Source organism: Paramormyrops kingsleyae, chromosome 1, assembly GCF_048594095.1.
Source record: "Paramormyrops kingsleyae isolate MSU_618 chromosome 1, PKINGS_0.4, whole genome shotgun sequence".
NCBI classification, from domain to species: domain Eukaryota; kingdom Metazoa; phylum Chordata; class Actinopteri; order Osteoglossiformes; family Mormyridae; genus Paramormyrops; species Paramormyrops kingsleyae.
The window spans coordinates 67,385,181-67,403,942 of record NC_132797.1 but is presented as its reverse complement, the minus strand read 5'-3'; the positions used below and the strand labels follow the sequence as shown (position 1 = coordinate 67,403,942).

The 18,762-nt window shown below is 46.0% G+C and overlaps 2 protein-coding genes across 7 annotated transcripts in view; one reads left to right on the top strand and one right to left on the bottom strand.

The window, feature by feature from the left end:
- Positions 1-921: 921 nt before the first annotated feature.
- Positions 922-14,425, top strand: prpf40a (PRP40 pre-mRNA processing factor 40 homolog A). Of its 3 annotated transcripts, none has more exons than XM_023818960.2 (27): positions 922-1,001; positions 2,568-2,648; positions 2,753-2,875; positions 3,541-3,624; positions 4,304-4,331; positions 4,424-4,446; positions 4,614-4,685; positions 5,118-5,228; positions 5,389-5,509; positions 5,910-5,934; positions 6,381-6,617; positions 6,794-6,902; positions 7,808-7,872; positions 7,987-8,151; positions 9,443-9,551; positions 9,753-9,903; positions 10,488-10,621; positions 10,894-11,008; positions 11,498-11,589; positions 11,734-11,850; positions 12,094-12,231; positions 12,413-12,508; positions 12,617-12,703; positions 13,054-13,147; positions 13,230-13,291; positions 13,390-13,569; positions 13,727-14,425. In XM_023818960.2, the coding sequence occupies exons 1-27, from the start codon at positions 999-1,001 to the stop codon at positions 13,814-13,816; spliced, it is 2,712 nt and encodes a 903-aa protein (XP_023674728.1). In that variant the 5' UTR covers positions 922-998; the 3' UTR covers positions 13,817-14,425. The 3 variants fall into 3 exon arrangements, with proteins under 3 accessions (XP_023674728.1, XP_023674641.1, XP_023674806.1); XM_023818873.2 differs by having other exon boundaries at positions 10,894-11,029; XM_023819038.2 differs by lacking the exon at positions 2,568-2,648 and having other exon boundaries at positions 940-1,001; positions 10,894-11,029.
- A 1,246-nt stretch (positions 14,426-15,671) lies between these two features.
- The window catches only part of fmnl2a (formin-like 2a), a 48,437-nt gene continuing 45,346 nt past the window's right edge, over positions 15,672-18,762 (bottom strand). For 2 of the 4 annotated variants that reach the window (XM_072718183.1, XM_023818744.2), the window contains one exon: positions 15,672-17,775. Coding sequence is in view for 2 of the 4 variants with exons in the window: in XM_023818744.2 (XP_023674512.2) it covers positions 17,666-17,775 (110 nt within the window). In the remaining 2 variants the exon portion in view is untranslated. Of the gene's footprint in view, positions 17,776-18,350; positions 18,448-18,762 lie in introns of those variants that run through there. The other 2 variants (XM_072718181.1, XM_072718187.1) reach the window with 2 other exon arrangements.

Genomic DNA, 18,762 nt, shown 5'->3' with positions numbered 1-18,762 from the left:
ATTAAAACATTCTGGCAGGGAATGTTCCTGGTGGGGGGGATGTGCCAGGAATAGGATTGAGAACCACTGCCCTAGGACATGCTGGTGGACACCTATGGTGAGGGAAGCTGAAGAAGGAAGCCTTCTGAGTAATGATTGGGAGAGGATCCTAACACAGCTGAAAGGTACCAAAAGGTGAAAATCAAAGGTGTTCTGGAAAGGCCATTAAGTGAAACTACTGGGTGGCCCCAAATGTGTTTAATAAACTATTTGACCCCCCAGGAAGGGGAGACAGGGCCTTTCTCAAGCTGCACTCAACCAGGACCGGAAAGTGCTGACCAGCTCTGGGGATATTGTCAAATGATGGAAAGAAGACTTTGAGGAACTCTTTAATGTGGTGAAAATGCCCGCTTACCCTGCGGCAGTACTGGAAACGTATGTGGATCACAGTTTATCACTGCAACTTAAGTCATTCTGGTGGCTGTCGACTTCCTTCACAAATACTGAATCACACCAGATTTTATAAGTGATTACTGATTTATGTTCGGACTATCGCCAAAATAATATTAGAGACAGCAGGCAATAATTTTATTATGTATCAATATATATTTCAAATACCACAATAAATAGCTAAATTCTCGTTAGAACACGTAATATCCATTTTCCAAAGATTCTAATCAAAGTCACACCTATGACAATCAATGTATTACAATTCATATTCTACAATTAATCTAAAACAAACTTTTTTTCGGATACATCCTTTATTTGATGAAACCCTGGTGGAGCAATTCTTGTTACCGCCACACAAAGCTCGGGTCGTCAGCCCCCGACGCATCGTTTATATTGTTTGTTGTTGATTGGATGGATGCAATGTCAATCATACGATACGCGAACTTCATTGGATCACTGGGCAGTGTTACGCGGCTGATTTTGAACTTTACACTTTGACCCCAAAGAAACAAGCCAATCAGGTGACACGTTAATCCGAGGTGGAAAAGAAGGGTCGTTCGGTGTTCAACATGGTGAGTAAAGTTTGTAGCTTGTAGGCTAGCTAGCTAAACATGATTCTTTCTGGCATTTTTAACAGTGAATTCATATTTTATTATACATTATAAAATAAAACGCTAAACGTTGTACCCGTAGTCTGTTTCGGTCTTTTTTTGCAGTCGGTTTCTGTATTATTTTCGGTTTAAAGATTTCTAATTGTATAGTTAGACGGCTAACAAGTGATTCGCTTTTGACTTCATTCAAACTAAAAGGTGTGATGTACTATTGTTTTTTGCCGCATTTGTTGGAAATATAATAAGCTAAATAATTGAATCTTGATCTAAGATAAGATCGGCTAGATTTAGATATAATTCTTTAGGTATATGTATGATTTAAGCATGGCATCAAGCTAATGAGGAAATAGCAAAAATAACTTAATAGATGCTACCCTAAAACAGTTTACCGTTCTGTATACTCGCCTATATATCAAAAGTCCCTAGCTTTAAATGCCGATTATTAAGATATGGAAATCTAGTAACAATAAAACGTTAATTTTATCAGCCAAATAGCACTGATTAGTTACCGCATCAGTATGACCAGTGACTGATGATGTGTATTCAGAACAGGGTTGAAGTGACATGCTCTATGTACATGAGGATTTCATGGGAGTGTGAAGTATTTCATAGTCGAAGATGGGTGGTTTACCTTAGAAATTAACGTTTAAGAGGGAAACAAAGGACATTTAAATCCTCGTCAAAGATTGTAATCAAAGTCACACCTAAGACAGGGGCGGCGTGTGGCTCATTGCTTGTTTGGCTCATTGATTGAGTGTCTGTGCCTGTAATCGAAGCCTTGCCTCGGCATATCTGAGGGTCCTTGAACAAGGCCCTTAACCCCCAGCTCCCTGGGCGCTGCTGTGGGTGGCTGCCCTTCGCGGCCAGCTTGCTCCCACCTTCAGAGAGCAAGTTGGGGGAGCCATAAAGAGAATTCCGTCATGGAGCAATAAAGTATCTCTTGTTATCGTTATTTTTATTACATTTAAGCGGAATACAAAGAACTGGTAAATCGCAATACCGCGGGAAACGACGTATACAGTTACATTCTATTCGGTATGTGTATTAACAGAGCGTCTTATTGAAGGTGCTGTAAACAACTCGGGCGTATTTCACTGTGGTCAGCAATAGGTATTGGCTTTGTGTATCTGATTCCCACGCATGTTCCCCAGGAAACTCTGTAAAACTCATGTTAATATTCTGGATAATGACAGCCACTTATGTTTTTAGGGTCACTGTAATACATTAATGTTGACAGTCCGAGCTGTATCTTTACTGAGAAAAACGGAATAAATTGACGTATGGCAAACAAATCAAAGTTGACCGTTTTAAAATATCTATTTGTATTGGAGTACGAAGTGTGGGAAGATTATATACGCTATACTACATGTGACGATGGACAGTTATAGTTTGGCTTTATCAATAAGCAAGCAGCCTTGATTTTCAGTGAAAATCAGTCAATGCTTGTATGGACATATTTTCTCTGTGTCATTGGGCGCAGAGTCCGTAGCTGTAGTCCTGACTGTCTCTATCTCGTATTCACGACAGTCGTCGGCAGATGGTGGTAATGGCCCCGGCCAGCCTGCTCCTTTTCCGGGTGTTCCCCCGTCTGGCATGCCTCCGCCATTTGTAAGTGGCTGCTTTCTGGGTGGGTGGGGTGGGGCTAGGGGGAGGTCGGCCTTAAAAGCAGGTTGCCTGATGAGTGCCTTGTTCTTCTCGCTCCCTTTCCTCAGATGGGCCCACCTGGGATGCCGCCACATTACCCGCCTATGGGGATGCCACCAAGCATGGCGCCCATGCCCCCCGGCATGATGCCCCCGATGATGCCCCCGATGGGAGGCCCGCCCATGGGGCAGGTGAGTCACTGCCACACCCCCCCCCCCCCCCAAGGCATCACTCAATGATGCCAGGCATATCCCTCAATCTCCTAGTGGAGCGACACACTTAGTTGCTAAATTGAATAAAAAAAAATAAATGTCTGAGTGCAGCAGGGTATTGAGCCCTTACCTTAGCTTAAGATCTTCAGCTGGAGACTGATACATGGACGACTATGATGGATGTCCATCATTTTCAATTCTACCCTTGGCCAAGCAATAAAAACAGAACCAGGCGATGAAGGATTCTGATCTGATATATATATATATATTCATTTAAATGGACGAGAAATTAGATTAGTGAGCAGAAGTAGATAATACTGGATTGAATCCGGTTGTGAATAATGGTTGTTCGTCTAAGCATCACCGCGTGAAGTTTTCTTAATTAGAAGGTGTGCCTTGGCAGAGGTTTAATGTGTTGCTGTGTGAGCATGTCAGCACTGGGGGTCTGAGACGTTCCCCAGCTGTGCCTGTGCCTCACCTCCGCACGTCTTCTGTCTTTATCTATACCCTTTGTGTACAGGGTGCCAAAGCGGGCAGGAGCACTTCTAGACTCCGATGAATATCTAGAATATCCCACTTGGGATCGGTAAAGTGCATCCGTCCCCGTCTCATGATTCTTTTATTGCTTTTTAAATATGTATTAGATGCCGGGCATGATGCCGCCCATGATGCCAGGAATGATGATACCCCCTCGGATGGCAGCCGCTGCCATGCAGCCGACGGGACCGGTAACTCGGCCGCTTCTCGCCCCCCTGCCCAAACACCCCGGGACGACTTTCACAGCAGTTTGCTGGCTCTGGCTGTGTTCATCCCATTTACAAACACTTTCCTCCTTGCATGTCCTCCCCCCAGCTGAAATATAAGGTTTATTTCCATCTTGATGTGTTGCTTTAATTACATTGAGCCCCTGCCTTCTTAGTGGAGATGTATTTCCTGGCTACTGGAGTAACTGCCATCATGGCCAGTCCATCCTTTCCATTGCTGTCGCCTTCCTCTCGGTCCTCTCATTCTTTACTCTATCTCAGTCCGGCCTGTTGTAAACAAAAACAGATTGTACATGCAGTCCATCTGTGTTCAGTAGGGCTGATTAGAGGCTCATTCGGTATTCTGCGCTCATGTTTTGTTCCCTGGCTGCACCGGTGCTCAATGCATCGCTGAGTTGCTTACTGATGTGCGCCAACTTAGCTGGGTGTGACTTGACCACTGATTTGTTTGTGCATTTCTGCATGCACTCTATGGTGAATCGGGGCTAAATCATGGCTAGTATTGTAGTAAGTGACTTGCATAAGCATTTCTCTGAACTGAATTGATGCCTGAGAATTAGACACATTTGTAGATTCGTCTAAGAAATGAACATGCATTTATTTTAGTACTTTTTCTGATCGGTAAAATATCGTTTCTCCACAGCCAGGTGTCAGCCCAGCAGAGGCAGCTGGTAAGCCTCCTGTCTATCCTCTCTTTTTTAAACATAATGAGTACTTTTGCATTTTGCTGACTTGCATTTCTTTGTCCTTTTTGTAATTCCAGCTTCATCTGCTTCTGGAACATTGGTAAGTGCCTGACTATGATGTAATTAATTATGACCAGATACATGACAAAACGAATGCCGCTGCCAGACGTCCGTCACGGTAACGAGCGGCTTTGTGCGTGTGCGGGAACGGCCTGTTGTTTCCGCTTCATTTTCTGCCTTTTCGCTCCCCTTTCGTGCTGGACCCAGACGAGCAATCCGGCCGTGAGCAGCATGCAGCAAGGCGTGACAGCCAGCCCAAAGGACGAGCAGCCAAAGAAGGTGAATCCTCACGATTGGCTCTCCCATCGGGGGCAGAGCAGGGCGGGAGGCAGGGGACCCCCCCGGGTGTTACAGCAGCGCCTTGTAGGCCACACACATACATGCAAACATACATGTAGGCTATTTAGTCAGCAGACAATCTAAACATGTTTTTTGGAGTGTTGGAAGGCATGGGGAGAACATGCTAACTACACACACACACACATACACACAGAGCCTGGAGGTTGGAGGCCAAAGTATGTATACAGATGCAGCTGAATAGTTATATTAACACATTAGTGTTCAGCAGTGCTCAGCTGAAAATTCAGATACTTAAGAGGCAGTGGGCTGTACACGCTCTTGAATTTGCTGTATGAATTGTGTGATGGTACCGGCTCTACGCCGACATCTCCCTGAAGTCGGCCTGGTAACCGACGCTTTGTGCCACTTCAGAAGTCGGTGTGGACGGAGCACAAGTCTGTGGACGGGAAGACGTACTACTACAACACAGAAACTAAGCAGTCCACCTGGGAGAAGCCCGACGATCTCAAGTCCCCGGCCGAGGTAATTAAACTTCTGCCACTGAAGCTGCCCTTGTTTCTAAAATGCAGCGCTGTGTTCACTGACTCTAATTAAACGTAGTTGTGAAGTCAAGCTAAGTTTAGGACCTTCTCATATTTTGTACTCTTGGTAGAGAGACCCTTTTAAATTGTTCTCTTGCCAGCAACTGTTGTCCAAGTGCCCCTGGAAGGAGTACAAGTCTGACACGGGGAAGCCATATTACTACAACTCTCAGACTAAGGAGTCCCGCTGGACCAAGCCCAAGGAGCTGGAGGATTTAGAAGGTGAGAGCCGATCCCCCAGAACGCTGCTGGTTTAGTCCCTCTGCTCATTTGCAGCCCGGCTGCATGCATGGGCTGCAGGGCAGGTGACAGAGCAGGCTGCATGTCAGCAGAAAGCTCCCACACGCTGCTCGCTGCTGCAGGATCACGCTGACTCTGTTCGCCTGATCAGGAACCTCCCTCTGTCTTCCTTAAGATGCTTAATTGCTCTGAAAGTGCCGCCGTTTCCGTTTTAACCCCTGCAGCCCCAGGCCAGCGTTCTCCAAATTAAATAGATCGATTCTGTGATGTGCAAGAGGACTGTTAATCATGGCATCTGAAGCTGGGTTAACTGGGTTAACAGCTGATTTGATGCTAACTGGGCTAACTTTCATCTGTTTTTTTTTTCTTTCTGCCCCCACAGCTATGATAAACAGTGAAGAAAATGGGTGAGTTGATGATTAGATCATGTGCTGCCTTTCTGAATAACTACCATCTGAACCGTCTAATCAGAGCACATTTTATGGATTTTGTAAAATGCAAGTCCAGAATAGACTGGGGTACTTTATTGATCCCCATGAGGCAATTGGGTAGCATTCGTGTCTCTCAGCTTGTTCTCCATGACAGAAATAGACTTTCATATGTATAAAGGTAAGAGTAAAAGTTTCAGGGAATAGGGCCAGTGAGCATGTAGTGTCTCTTGTACAGCTGGGGTTAAGGACTTTGCTCATCCACTTAATAACATGATGGGATTTGAACCAACAACCTTCTGGACTTAAGCACAAAACCCTAACCCAGTTGCACACAGCCTGTTAGCCGGACTAACATTTGTCGTGTCGGCAGGATAATACAGAAACCTGTAAGCCCCCCATTTTCATAATGAAATGACTCGTAGGTCCACGGAGCCCCCTGTCAGCACGGCCCCCACGTCGGCCACCCAGGTGGAGAGCGCCGTTGCCGTGACAACCACGACGGCCCCGCCTGAGGCGGAGACCATCGCCCCGGTTGTTGTTGTCGAGGAGCAGGTGCCCCAGGCAGCGGTGGTGACGACGACTGTGCCGGCAGTCGAAGTCAGCACAGAGACACCGGTCAGCTCCGTGGAGCCCACACCTGTGGTTGAGACCCCCGTCAGGTAACTAAGGCCCCTCCCACAAATATTAGTCTTATGGCAAGTAGGGTTCTTGGGTCTCAGACAGACCCGCATAATGACCCTGGACACCATTTATGTAATCAGTTGTCTAACGTATTCAAAAATCCCTTGTGTGTTTCGTCTGGCCTCGGGTTTGATTCATCGCTTCCTGCTTCTAGTACGGAAACCCCTAAAGAGGAGGAGAGACCTGAGCTTGTGAAGAAGGTCTACAAATGGAATACGAAGGAGGAGGCGAAGCAGGCCTTCAAGGAACTTCTGAAGGAGAAGGTGCGTTTTCTTAAAAACCTGCAATGCCAAGTGAACTGTCTGCATCCGGTGTTTTCAGAACTGCAGCTTGTTCTTAAGCAGATGACGAGCTTTAGGAAATGGCCTTAGCCAACCAGACCGTGACTGCATCTGGCCACTCATTAGCCTTGCATTATTTCTGTTGTGTTCTGCAGTGTTCCCCTGCACATTTGACCTTAAATGTTCACGGGGTTCCTCTCTGTGAGGCATTCGGTTCTGTGGTCGGCCTGCTTTTTCCCTCTGAGGTCTTAATTTGTGTCCAAATACTGAATTAATATCAGGCTCAGCGAGGATTACTGCCCAACTGAGACACGACTTATTAGATGATGGTGAAATGTTCAAGGGTTTTCCTTTCAGGGCCGAGCCAAAAGGACCGTAATGTAAGGCCCTGCTCCTTCTATATCAAGTTAGGAGTTAGTGATTAGCCCCGCCCCCCTCCACCCAGGACACACCCCTAAAATGCTGTCCTTACGATTGGGCAGTAACCAATCTTTCATACCGCCCAAACATTGTCGTGGTGTTCAGTGGTGGTGGTACAGTATTTTGATGGTAGTTTCTAGAGTAGTGCTATTCCGGTATTTTGAGATCTTGCGATTAAAATTCGCTGGGGGACAGGAATACCATTTGCTCAGCAAATTTTGTCGCCAAGACTTTAAAATACTGTGGTATACCCAAAATACTGTAGTATACCCCAAATACTGTAGTATACCCCAAATACTGTAGTATACCCCAAATACTGTAATACTGCCCCAGGCCTATTAGTATGTATGGAAAGGGTGAGACTCCTGTTGAGCCATTTTTGGGTCTTTGGAGTCTGTAAATCAGTCAATGTGCATTGAAGTACGGATTCATATAGCATTTAACCCTCTATCCCGCGTCAATTATAGGGAGTCTCCTCCACGGCGTCTTGGGAGCAGGCGATGAAGATGATCATCAACGACCCTCGTTACAGGTACCCAGCTTCTCTTGCCGGGTTAAGCTCATGACCCACAGGGGCTGCGGTGCCTCCCTGTACACTGGGGGCTCCCCTTCAGCTGACCGTGTGCTGTCTGCCGTGCCGTTAAAGCGCGCTGCCCAAGCTGAGCGAGAAGAAGCAGGCCTTCAACGCCTACAAGGTGCAGACGGAGAAGGAGGAGAAGGAAGAGGCCAGGATCAAGTACAAGGAGTCCAAAGAGACGTTCCAGCGCTTCCTGGAGAACCATGACAAGATGACGTCCACTACCAGATACAAGTAAGGGCATCGTGTAGCCACAAGGGGGCCTTACTGGCTCATCATGCGGGTTTGCTAGTCATAGCTAACAATAATGATGTCGCCCTCTGCCCTAACCAATCAGTGTTCCTTCTCCTCCCTCGTCCGGACCCCTGCCTCATGGTGTCTTCCTGCTGAGTTCTCATGTCTGACAGCCTCGGAGGCTGGGATGTGTCTGTCCCTGAGAGCTCGGGTAGCTGTCAGACTCTATCCCCCTCTTTCTTTCTGCTACGTGGGCTAACCTCAGAGATGGGTTTGCCGTTAGTGCCAACCGTAGCTGGAGGCCTTTTCTGGATCCCGCACAGATGCTTTCAGAAAGTGCTAATTGTTGCATTCTGGGAATCGCTGATGTGCCGCGATTCTGTTAATCTGACCCGTGATAGTCCCGTGTTTAGTCTGAGTAAAGACCGCCTTCCTAATTTCCCTTTTTCTTTTCCTACTTTCACCTTCTTCCATTTCCTTTCTCCTCCTTTCTTTTTCCTTTTATCCAGTGCATTATTGAATTATGCACATACCCTCTCCTGGAATTAAAGCACCCTCTTCTCTGATGACCTTGACCCCTAATGGGTAGTCACAGACACGCCCCCCCCCCCGTTAGCCTCGAATCCCGTGTCTGACGAGCAGCTGGGCCGCAGCGGTGACGGCGAGGCCGCTCTGTTCTCGGCCCAAGCGTCTGATTGCGCTGTCGGTGCCTCGCGGCCTGCGCTCTGATTGGCCGGGCTTCATCCCGGCACTCTGTGGGAAAGCCCCGCGCTCTAATTGGAGGCTTTAAATTTAGCTTTCTGACAGCAAGGTTGTTTATCTTTTTAATGCGGGGCCTTCGGTAACATTTCTCTTGGGTTTTTCCTTTTAGTACCAAACGGCTTAATTATCCCGTTTTCAGACAGTTCCGCAAATTTGAATATTACTTGAACACTCATGACCCAAAACCTAATGCCCCCAGTTCAATTTAAAGATTTTTTTTGTTATGCTGTTACTGCTTCAGATGTCCAGTACTTTGTTCTTTAAAAAGATTGATGTGTCAATAGAAATGAATACTTTTGTAAAAAATAACTTGGTAAGCTTCAACCTCAAAATATAGACAGTGGATTTTATTTTCTTAAAAATAATGAAGTTTTTACATGGCGTGTGGGTTTTTACATGTATTCTGCTGTCATCTTGTGGCAGAGTTGCTCACTGCAGCTGTAACAAATCACTGAGGTTAAACCTAGAATTCACTTAAAATATGTAAGATGATGGCTGAATCTTTAATGGAAATGTCTGTCAAAATCAGGAAAGCAGAGCAAATGTTTGGAGAGTTGGAGGTGTGGACTACAGTTCCAGAGCGTGACCGACTGGAGATCTATGAGGATGTCCTCTTTTACTTGGCCAAAAAGGAGAAGGTAAGTACAGACAGCTACCAAAATGCATGCATGCATCCATCCATCCATCCAACCAACCCGTTTCTACAGCTTATAACTTGGTTACTACTACTTAAGCTGCAGATTTGTCTGGCCTTTTAGGAGTGATTTCAGTACCGTATAGTACTGACACTGGCTTATGATGTTAAGTAGGTATGTTATCGGTGTCTCTGTCCTGTGTAGGAACAATCGAAGCATTTGAGAAAACGCAACTGGGAGGCTCTGAAGAACATCCTGGACAACATGGCCAACGTGACGTACCGAACCACATGGTCAGAGGCCCAGCAATACCTGCTGGACAATCCCACATTCGCTGAGGATGAGGAACTGCAGAGTATGTGCCCCCCCCGCCCCGTGCCCCCCCCCTCCAAACCTCGCAAACAGCTGTCTGTGCTGCCTCAGTCTCTGCTGCTTTGAAGTCAGTGTGTGAACTCCCCAGTCATGCTTTCTGCCAGGAATTTGTTCTCACTACGCCCTAAAGGTCATACTGTACCACGCAGGAGATAACTGGAGCACTGCTGGGACAGCTTAACTTGCAAACACCAAATGAACCTGTAGGGGGCACTTCCCTGCAATTCCCAACCAGTGTAGATGCTGGTTATCCCCTCACATCTGCTGAGGGCCTCACCATCATTATCTTGTCTTTGCTTACTCTTAGTTCTCTTCTGGCAGATGGTATGGGGCAAAGTCCAAGCACAGTATGTGCTAAAGGATGTGAAAGGAATGATTTTTATGGAAACCTTAAGTAGTTGAGTATATGCTTGAAGGATTCTGGGATACGTGTAATAAAAGGTGTTTTTTTTTAGAAGAGGGAATCTACCGTTTCTCCCGTTTACAGTAGGCATGACCTCATACTCCACTTTCCTTCTGTCTTGTTTTTTTTTTTGGTGACTACTGATGTTCTCCTCGGTTGACCAGACATGGACAAGGAAGACGCTCTTATCTGTTTTGAGGAGCACATCCGTGCCCTGGAAAAAGAAGAGGAGGAGGAAAAGCAAAAATCGCTTCTTCGGGAGAGGCGCAGACAGCGCAAAAACAGGGAATGCTTCCAGGTGAGAGACCTGGGACCTCTGTTCACTGCATGGCACCATAGCAACAGTTACTAAGCATTTCTGAGTGGACTAAGTCATGTTTAAAACTGAGACGTTTATCCATTATACAAATTATGAACTGCAATATTTCTAACGTCATGAAAAACTATACTATTAGGTTTAGTAAAAGCGTATGGAAATTTTGCTGTAATTTCCTAATACTGCTGTTTTAGCTAGAAACTGGAAGTTTGATTTCTGCAGTTTTAATAAATAAAGCACGTGGTTCTTTGCAGAAATTTCTGGATGAGCTCCATGACCATGGCCAGCTCCACTCAATGTCCTCCTGGATGGAGATGTATCCTACTATCAGCTCTGACATCCGCTTTTCCAATATGCTTGGCCAGATTGGTAAGATGGTCATCCCCACAGGCACGTTGCTTAAAATACTTCCCATTAATCTCAGTCTGAAGTCAACTTTGCATCATATAAACATGTCAACCAGATCTATAGAACTGAGTTTGGGTATAGAGGAGCTAACATCCTTCTGCAAATCCACTCTCAGTTATTCAGCAGCTGTTCTTGGTTTTAGTTTATGCTCTGTTAAAATTGTACCTTTTGGTATGTCCAGTGTGCCCCAGAAAATAATGTTGATGGTAATATGATCTGGAGTAGAATGTCGAGAAATTATGCTTAATCTGTGGTCCTGATAGTATGGAGAGCTAAAGTTCGTAGAGGACCTCCTTAGCCTTGATAGTATTGACTTACTGTAATGGCCAGCCAAGCCAAGAAGCTGTTTGATGTTTTTGAACCCTAGTCTTCAACTTTGCTTGTCTACAGAGTTAGCTTTTGGAAGATCTGTGGAAATGGCCTATTATATTTGTGATGTTGGTCTTTTAGGGTCTACGCCTCTGGATCTATTCAAGTTCTACGTGGAGGACCTGAAGGCACGTTATCATGATGAGAAGAGAATCATCAAGGACATCCTGAAGGTGACCTGCTACTCCAGTGGTGTTCATGCCATATGTATATTTCTGCCCATTTGTTGATCTGGTCAACCTTCGCATCTGAAGCTGCTCTCCGAGGTCCACTTGGGTTTGTATCCCAATGCCTCCATTTACAACCTGTTCTTTCAGGACAAAGGCTTCAACGTGGAGGTCAACACCGCCTTCGAGGACTTCGGCTCAGTGATCAGCTCTGATAAAAGGGCGACAACACTTGACGCTGGAAATATCAAGCTCGCCTTTAACAGTGTAAGTGACCCAATAGGTGAAGAGGACCCATGTAGATATGGTGATACTCTACAGCCAGTAATGTTGTTATGAACCTGTAGGATGACTCCAGTGTCACATGACTACACTGTTTCATCCAGTAATGAAACTACTGAGGTGTGGTTCCTCAAAAGCATGATATTTTGCTTTTAGCCAAACTTTTATATGATCTGTTGCTCTCCCATAGCAAATTAATGGTGTGTTTGTGCCCCCATCTATCCATAGTTACTGGAAAAAGCAGAGGCACGGGAAAGAGAGCGGGAGAAAGAGGAGGCCAGGAAGATGAAGAGGAAGGAGGCTGCTTTCAAGAGCATGCTGAAACAAGCCACCCCACCCCTGGAGCCCAACTCCACTTGGGAGGGGGTATGTGTCTGCTGTGCTCATCTTGCAGTCAGAACCCCACCTTTATATTTTAATTTAGCCACAGGATCAGTCTTGCTGTTTACCCACACACCCTGCAGAAGACTTCTTGCATGCATTTGACTGGTTTTAGAATTTCCTGCCTTGCGGTGTTTCTGTAATGTGACATGATCCTTCCCCTCAGGTCAGGGATAGATTCCTGAAGGAATCAGCATTTGAAGATATCACTCTAGAGTCCGAAAGAAAGAGGATATTCAAGGACTTCATTCACGTTTTGGAGGTAATGTCTCCCAGCATCGGCCTGCTTGAGCTACTCGGAGGTTTTTCCCGCCGCCTCTGCATGCGTCTCTGCTGGTTCAGGTGCTCAGGTATGAATTTGTGTCACCAGCACGAGTGCCAGCACCATCACTCGAAGAACAAGAAGCATTCCAAGAAGTCGAAGAAGCACCATAGGAAGCGTTCCCGATCCCGCTCGGTAAATCCGCTCGCCGGCCACGCCCCCCTTACCTTCCCCGCTCAGCTCCATCTTGACGCTCAGCTACACCTTTCTCTTTCAATATTTGCTTTGTTCCATCACCATACAACCTGGTTTATCTAAACTGCAAACTGACTTTATGAGGTTTGGAAAACACTGAGTTTATTCAGTACCGAGTCTCCTCCTTAATCAAATACAGATTTGATTCCAATGGAAAAATCTGATTTCGCTGCCCAGTCTCCACCCCTGGTCAATCCTCACTAATTATTTTATGCACTCAGCTGTGTCACTGCTGAAGCCGTATTAGCACCTGGCCTTAACAGTGCGCTCCATGTCCTCCTTTTCTCCAGGGGTCCGAGTCGGAGGAGGATGACTATCACACGAAAAAGAAAAAGCGCTCGCTGTCCAAGTCCCCCTCGGAGCGCTCCTCTAGTGGCGAGTCCGGTTAGTGCGCTTTCTTCTATAAAAACAAATCTCCCCTCAGGCTTCAAGTGATTTGTCATAACCGTAAAAGGGTCTGTTTCAGAGAGAAGTTCCAAAAAATCAAAGAAGCACAAGAAGAAGGGAAAGAAGAGACGACACAAGTCTGTAAGTCCCCCCCCCCCCCCCCCCCCCAAATCTGTGAAGTTAGGGTGAAAGGTATCAGTTTGTAGCGTATGCTAATATTTGGTATGGCGACTGTCCAGGGCTCCCCAGAGTCCGAGGGGGAACGGGAGAGGAAGGGACGAGACCGGGCCCGAGAGAGGGAGCGAGAGCGCGAGAGGGAAAAGGAACGGGAGCGAGACAAGGAGAACGACAAGTCCAGGGGGAAGCCACGGGTGGAGCCCAAGCCCAAGTCCCCCAAAAGGAAATCCGCTAAGGAGGAGGTGAGTGCCTGTCCCCATTGGTCAACCACAGACACAAACCTGCCATCTCTGAAAGGAGCACCTCAGAATGACTGAGTGCTCATTGGGCGAAGGGGAGAGGTTTGTGGCTCAATTGGTGTTGGTTTTAAATTTCTGCGTGCCCTCCCTTTCACGCCAGGGTGGCTGGGATACCTCAGGCAGCGAGCTGAGCGAAGGAGAGCTGGAGAAAAGGAGGAGGACTCTATTGGAGCAGCTGGACGCCCCCTGAGGCTCCGCCTCCCCCCGCCCCGCCCCACCCCGCCGTCTGCATTCCCATCATTGAATGATGATGTAAGAGCCATGCTTTGGCTGTTATCAAAGTTTTGGTTAGTTTAATACACAGAATCCTGAACCCCTGAAATGTCCATGCACCACTCTTTTGTTGTCAACCCCTCCTCCCCTCCTTTTTTTGTAGGGAAACCCCTTTTACCAGTAGTTGTACATATTTGAGTAGGAATGGAGCCTGTTTGGCAAATCCAGAGGCCTCAGACCAATACAGATAGGCATGTTCTGGGTTATTAATGCGTCATATTCCTTACCCACAAACCCATGTATACCCAGTTACGTTGCACTGCCCCCCCCAAGGAAGATGGCTACTTCCACAGGGGGCAATTGATTCTTTTTAAAGGCAGTGAATTTCTTGTACTTTTTTTTCTTTTTTTTTGTCACCAAGTGCCAGAGGTGAGCTTGTCTTCGTCCGTCTGTCAGCCATGATGTTAGTTTTGATTTTTGACGTCAGTTAAATGGGGCTCGAGCTGGGAGGTAGTAATATCTGCGTGGCTCTTGTGGCTTTACTTTTAAATCATTCTGAAACGTTAAATAAAAGCCTAGAACCTGGGACTTGCTTTGTTTATCGTCGTTAGACTGTTCCATTGAGTCACCAACAGACTGTATCTCGATAGTACATCTTCATGATTGTCCACACAGGGGCGTCAGAAGGGCACAGATACCATGACGGATTCAGGGGGCACAGAACTTCATAGGGGCCCTTGAATACATACAATTATTCAATATAGGAGGATGGAGGGCCCAGAAAGTAGCTAATCCTAGAACCATCCGTTTCTATCACCTAAATGTTCTAAGTTTTGGACTGATTACATAGATAGACCTTTAAGAGACAGGTCTGTCCAGTGTGTGCAGGGTTGACGCATCTCCAGCTTTGCAGTTTTTCATGATGTAACAGAGCATCAAGCACATGATTAGGTACAAAATTAAACCACTGTCACCTGCCTGAATGTTACATGTATATAGCACTTTGACACAAAGCGCTTTACAGAACCAATGGAGAGCGACTTCAACCACCACTGTGTCCGCCCACCTGGATGATGCAACAACAGCCATTGTGTGTGTCAGTATAACGAGTTCACCCCTCAGTAGCTAAGGGGGAATTACCAATAGGGGATGATTTGGAAGCCAGCTGTGTTAGGGCCACCATGGGCAGTCTTAGGCAGGACATTAGGGTACCACCCCTACTCTTTCAAAGGATGTCCAGGGGTATTTTATGACACAGTCAGGACCTCGCTTTTGTCTCCTCTGAAGGATGGCACCATTTTTACATCCCAGTATCCCCATCACTGGGCTGGGGAACTGGGATCCACACAGGCCACACCGACACCTCTTACGGCATCAACCCACATTGCTAGTTGGTCTCCCATCCAAGTACTGGCCAGGCCTAAACCTGCTTAGCTTCAGGTGGATTATGGAGTCTGAACTGCAGGTGGTGTAGCTGCTAGGACACACAAGCGGTCATCCTGAACGTGGGCTGAGAAACCCCACTGAAGCAGATCCACACCACCTGATCTGGACACACAACTGCCTAGTTTGTGAAATACAGCTTATAGGTTTAAGTATAAAAAAGCAGAAATTAAATGGCAGACTCACCTATACATGGGAAGTGGATAACATTTACAACCTGCAATTCAGACTCCGTGGCCATGTGCAGCTCAACAGGTTAAGATGCTGTGGCTTTGAGGGGAAGGACACTGGTTCAAATCCCATGTCTTGTGAATAGATTACGCCATGCTGCCCTTAAGTATGGCCCTTAACCCCAACTGCTCCAGGGAAATGAATAATGAGTGACACAGTAGTGTAAATAGTTTATTTGATCATAGCCATTGAGAAAGAGGTAACTCAAGAGTTACATTATTAAAAAGCACATTGCAAATAAGCATGTATTGTCTAAAATACTTTTTTGGGAAAACCATGCCAGTAACTGTCCAGTCTTGAGAAAATGTATTGGTTAGAAGAAAAGGAAGGATCATGACATATGAATGGATACTGACTGGTCTGCTGACCTTGAACTATCAGTGGTCTAGTATAGGGGTATTAAACTCGATTCCAGTCGGCTTGTTGCACAGCACTTAGGGTGGTTCTCAAACCCCTCTGGCCATAACACATTCATATTCTACCATCAGTACTCAGCAACTGAGTAGGTAAGTAATAAAGCAGAGGAGTTTGGAAACCACTGTAGAAAGAAGGAAAATAATAAATCACAGCTGCATTGTACGATAAACACTGGTTTAAATTCAGGACTTGTGGTGCTGAATGTTTACATAAGACGTACAAGCGGCACAGAAACAGGCCCCTGGAACAGAGTTCAACACACCTGATCTAAAGCTGCATGACAATGGGGGGCCTTACTCCACCCTACATCCTCATTATTAAAGCTGGGTTTGGATTTATAACGTAATTAAATATGCAAATGGGGGAGGGGTTATAAGTTAAAAAAAAATCAAATTGTAAAGTTCAGGGTGCAGAAACTTTTCTTTAAACAATATGTACAATATTAACCTTACGCTAATGGTGGATTATGTAAAAAATAAAACAAAACTTCGGATTTGTAGCAAAATATCTGTACATTTAGAAAAGCTTTTTTTTTTTTTTTCCTTTTTATGTTTTGGTAGCTACACAATTTCAAAAAAAGAAAAACTGGCACTCACGTCAAGTGGGTCACATGAGCAAGACGGAACGAAATCGGCCTTTGTGATTAAATACTATACAGTAAACTTACAATAATGACATGAGTCAACACCAAGGTCTAGATTCATTAACCAGAAGCAGTTGTGAGAGAAGGAAAAGAAAATGAAATTGGATTCCAGTTTTTCCATTCAGACAACCTACTCAAGGGGACCTTCAATTGGACCCCCTTTAAAGCCTTTACACTTTGGAAGAAACACAAACAGTAACTGCCATGGGGTCCGTTCTTGTGGACAGCTTGAGCCCCCTCTCCCCTAACGACGCCTCCATTCCATTGTGCTACCTTAGTCCGTTACATTGATGACATTCAAGTCACATTCCAGCAGGACGATCTAGCACTGAAAGGGTCACCAAGGATTTGGTCCCTCTACCCAAGGTAACACTGACGAATGAGATTATTAATACCTCAGCTTTAGGGGGCGTATTTACAAATCACGTTAATCCTGTTTCGTCGGTAAAGTCTTACATATTTCAGCAGTGTCCTCCTGCCTCAGTACTGCCATCTTAACCTTATGAAACCATGTGGTCACAAATGGCCACTTCATTAACTGTTGCGATTTAGCTGGTGCTATATGCCACCCCAAGGAAAAAATTAAAACATCTCCTTTAAAAAGTCATTAGTGGAAAACGCTGTAAAAATCTTTAAAAAGCACCGGTATAGCATGTTAGAAACCTCCAAGGCTAAAGGCTGGAATGTATTCGAGATACTACGGAACTTCATAGTAACTGACACCTTCGATAAAAACCTCTGAGGAACCGTGCTCCTCGCTTTCAACAGACGACCCCCCCACCCCCCGTCACCAACATTTCTGATTTAGAAACGAGGGAGAACAGAAGCAATTTGGGACCTTTGTTAAAGCAAGGTTGGGTCATATTGCTTTGAAGTAAACTAATTAGAATTTAGTTTAGGCACTTGACTCGTCTCAGGTTTCCAAGGAAAGTTCTCCACCACAACTCCTTTCTCTTCACACCTTCTCCAGTCCAAAAGCTGTCCTTTTGTAGCAAGAGCTCACTACCCCCTTCCCCCCCCATCACACTCACATACCCCCCCACCCCTCCCCCAACATCCCATAATCCTCTCATCACATGCGCTCGTCCTTCGTCACATGGCCACTTCAGCGCTGTTCGCCGGCCGCAAGTTCTGATCATCGAAGCGTCTCCGGACGCTTCTCCTCACCGCGTCGGCTCGCCTGTATGGCTGATTTCGAAGATCTGGGAGGGGGGGGGGGAGGGTGATGAAGGGAGGAGCTGTCAGTTATTCTGATACGCCCGGAGAAAGCCCATTGGCTGGTTCTGTTGGTAGCCAATCAGACAAAGCAGCTTGAGTGATTGACACAAACTTAGCTAGCTGTCTGGGAGGATGAGTGATATGAAGAAAAAAAACAGCTAATGGTTTACAGCTATTCCTTATCAAGATACATCCGGTCGAGGAATGACAGAATAATGTTCGTTGCAAGAACAATTCAATCCTCACAGAATGAGAACTGTGTCAGTTTGTCAGACTATGAAAATCTGTGGGGGTTATGAAGTGCAGGCAGCATAAGACCTTTGCTGTCCTCCTCATAGTCTGATGCTGAATTTGCAATTCAAACAGCAACACAGAGGACCAGGCCACAGAAAACAGTCAAACAAATCGTAACGTTTTCCTTACAGCGAACATTGTTCTGCTCTTCCCTGGCAGGGACAGTCTTTACAGGGAATAACGGTAAAATTGTTATCAATGGACAGTTCAGCATACAATAGATAGTAAAGGAAGTGTGTGTGTAAATATCAGAAGAGGTGCTTGCCAGGTCTGGGTCCCATCCACCACCACAGAGGTGCTACTGGAGGTCCTTACCCTCGAGTGGACATTGGGAAATTTAGTAATATTATTCTTCTTTAGGGCTGAATGAAGAGAAGACAAAATCAAGGTTAAATAGAAGCGGGGGTGACGAGACCGGCTACAGCAGGGGTGCGAGCTGGGGCTTCGCTATGGGTTAGCCATGGAAGCCAAGCGGCTGTGGGGGTGGGGGTGAGGGGGGGGGGGCGTAGGGCTGTTACTAGTATGGGGGGGGGGGGGCAGAATGCATTTCTGTGTCATGATACTCAGGCTGCTTTGGCAGAAAGTCTCCCATATTCAAAATAAAACGTCCACATTAAGCAGTTGGGGAAAAAACTTAACATAGAAATACTATCAAATAAGATCATATACACATAGGC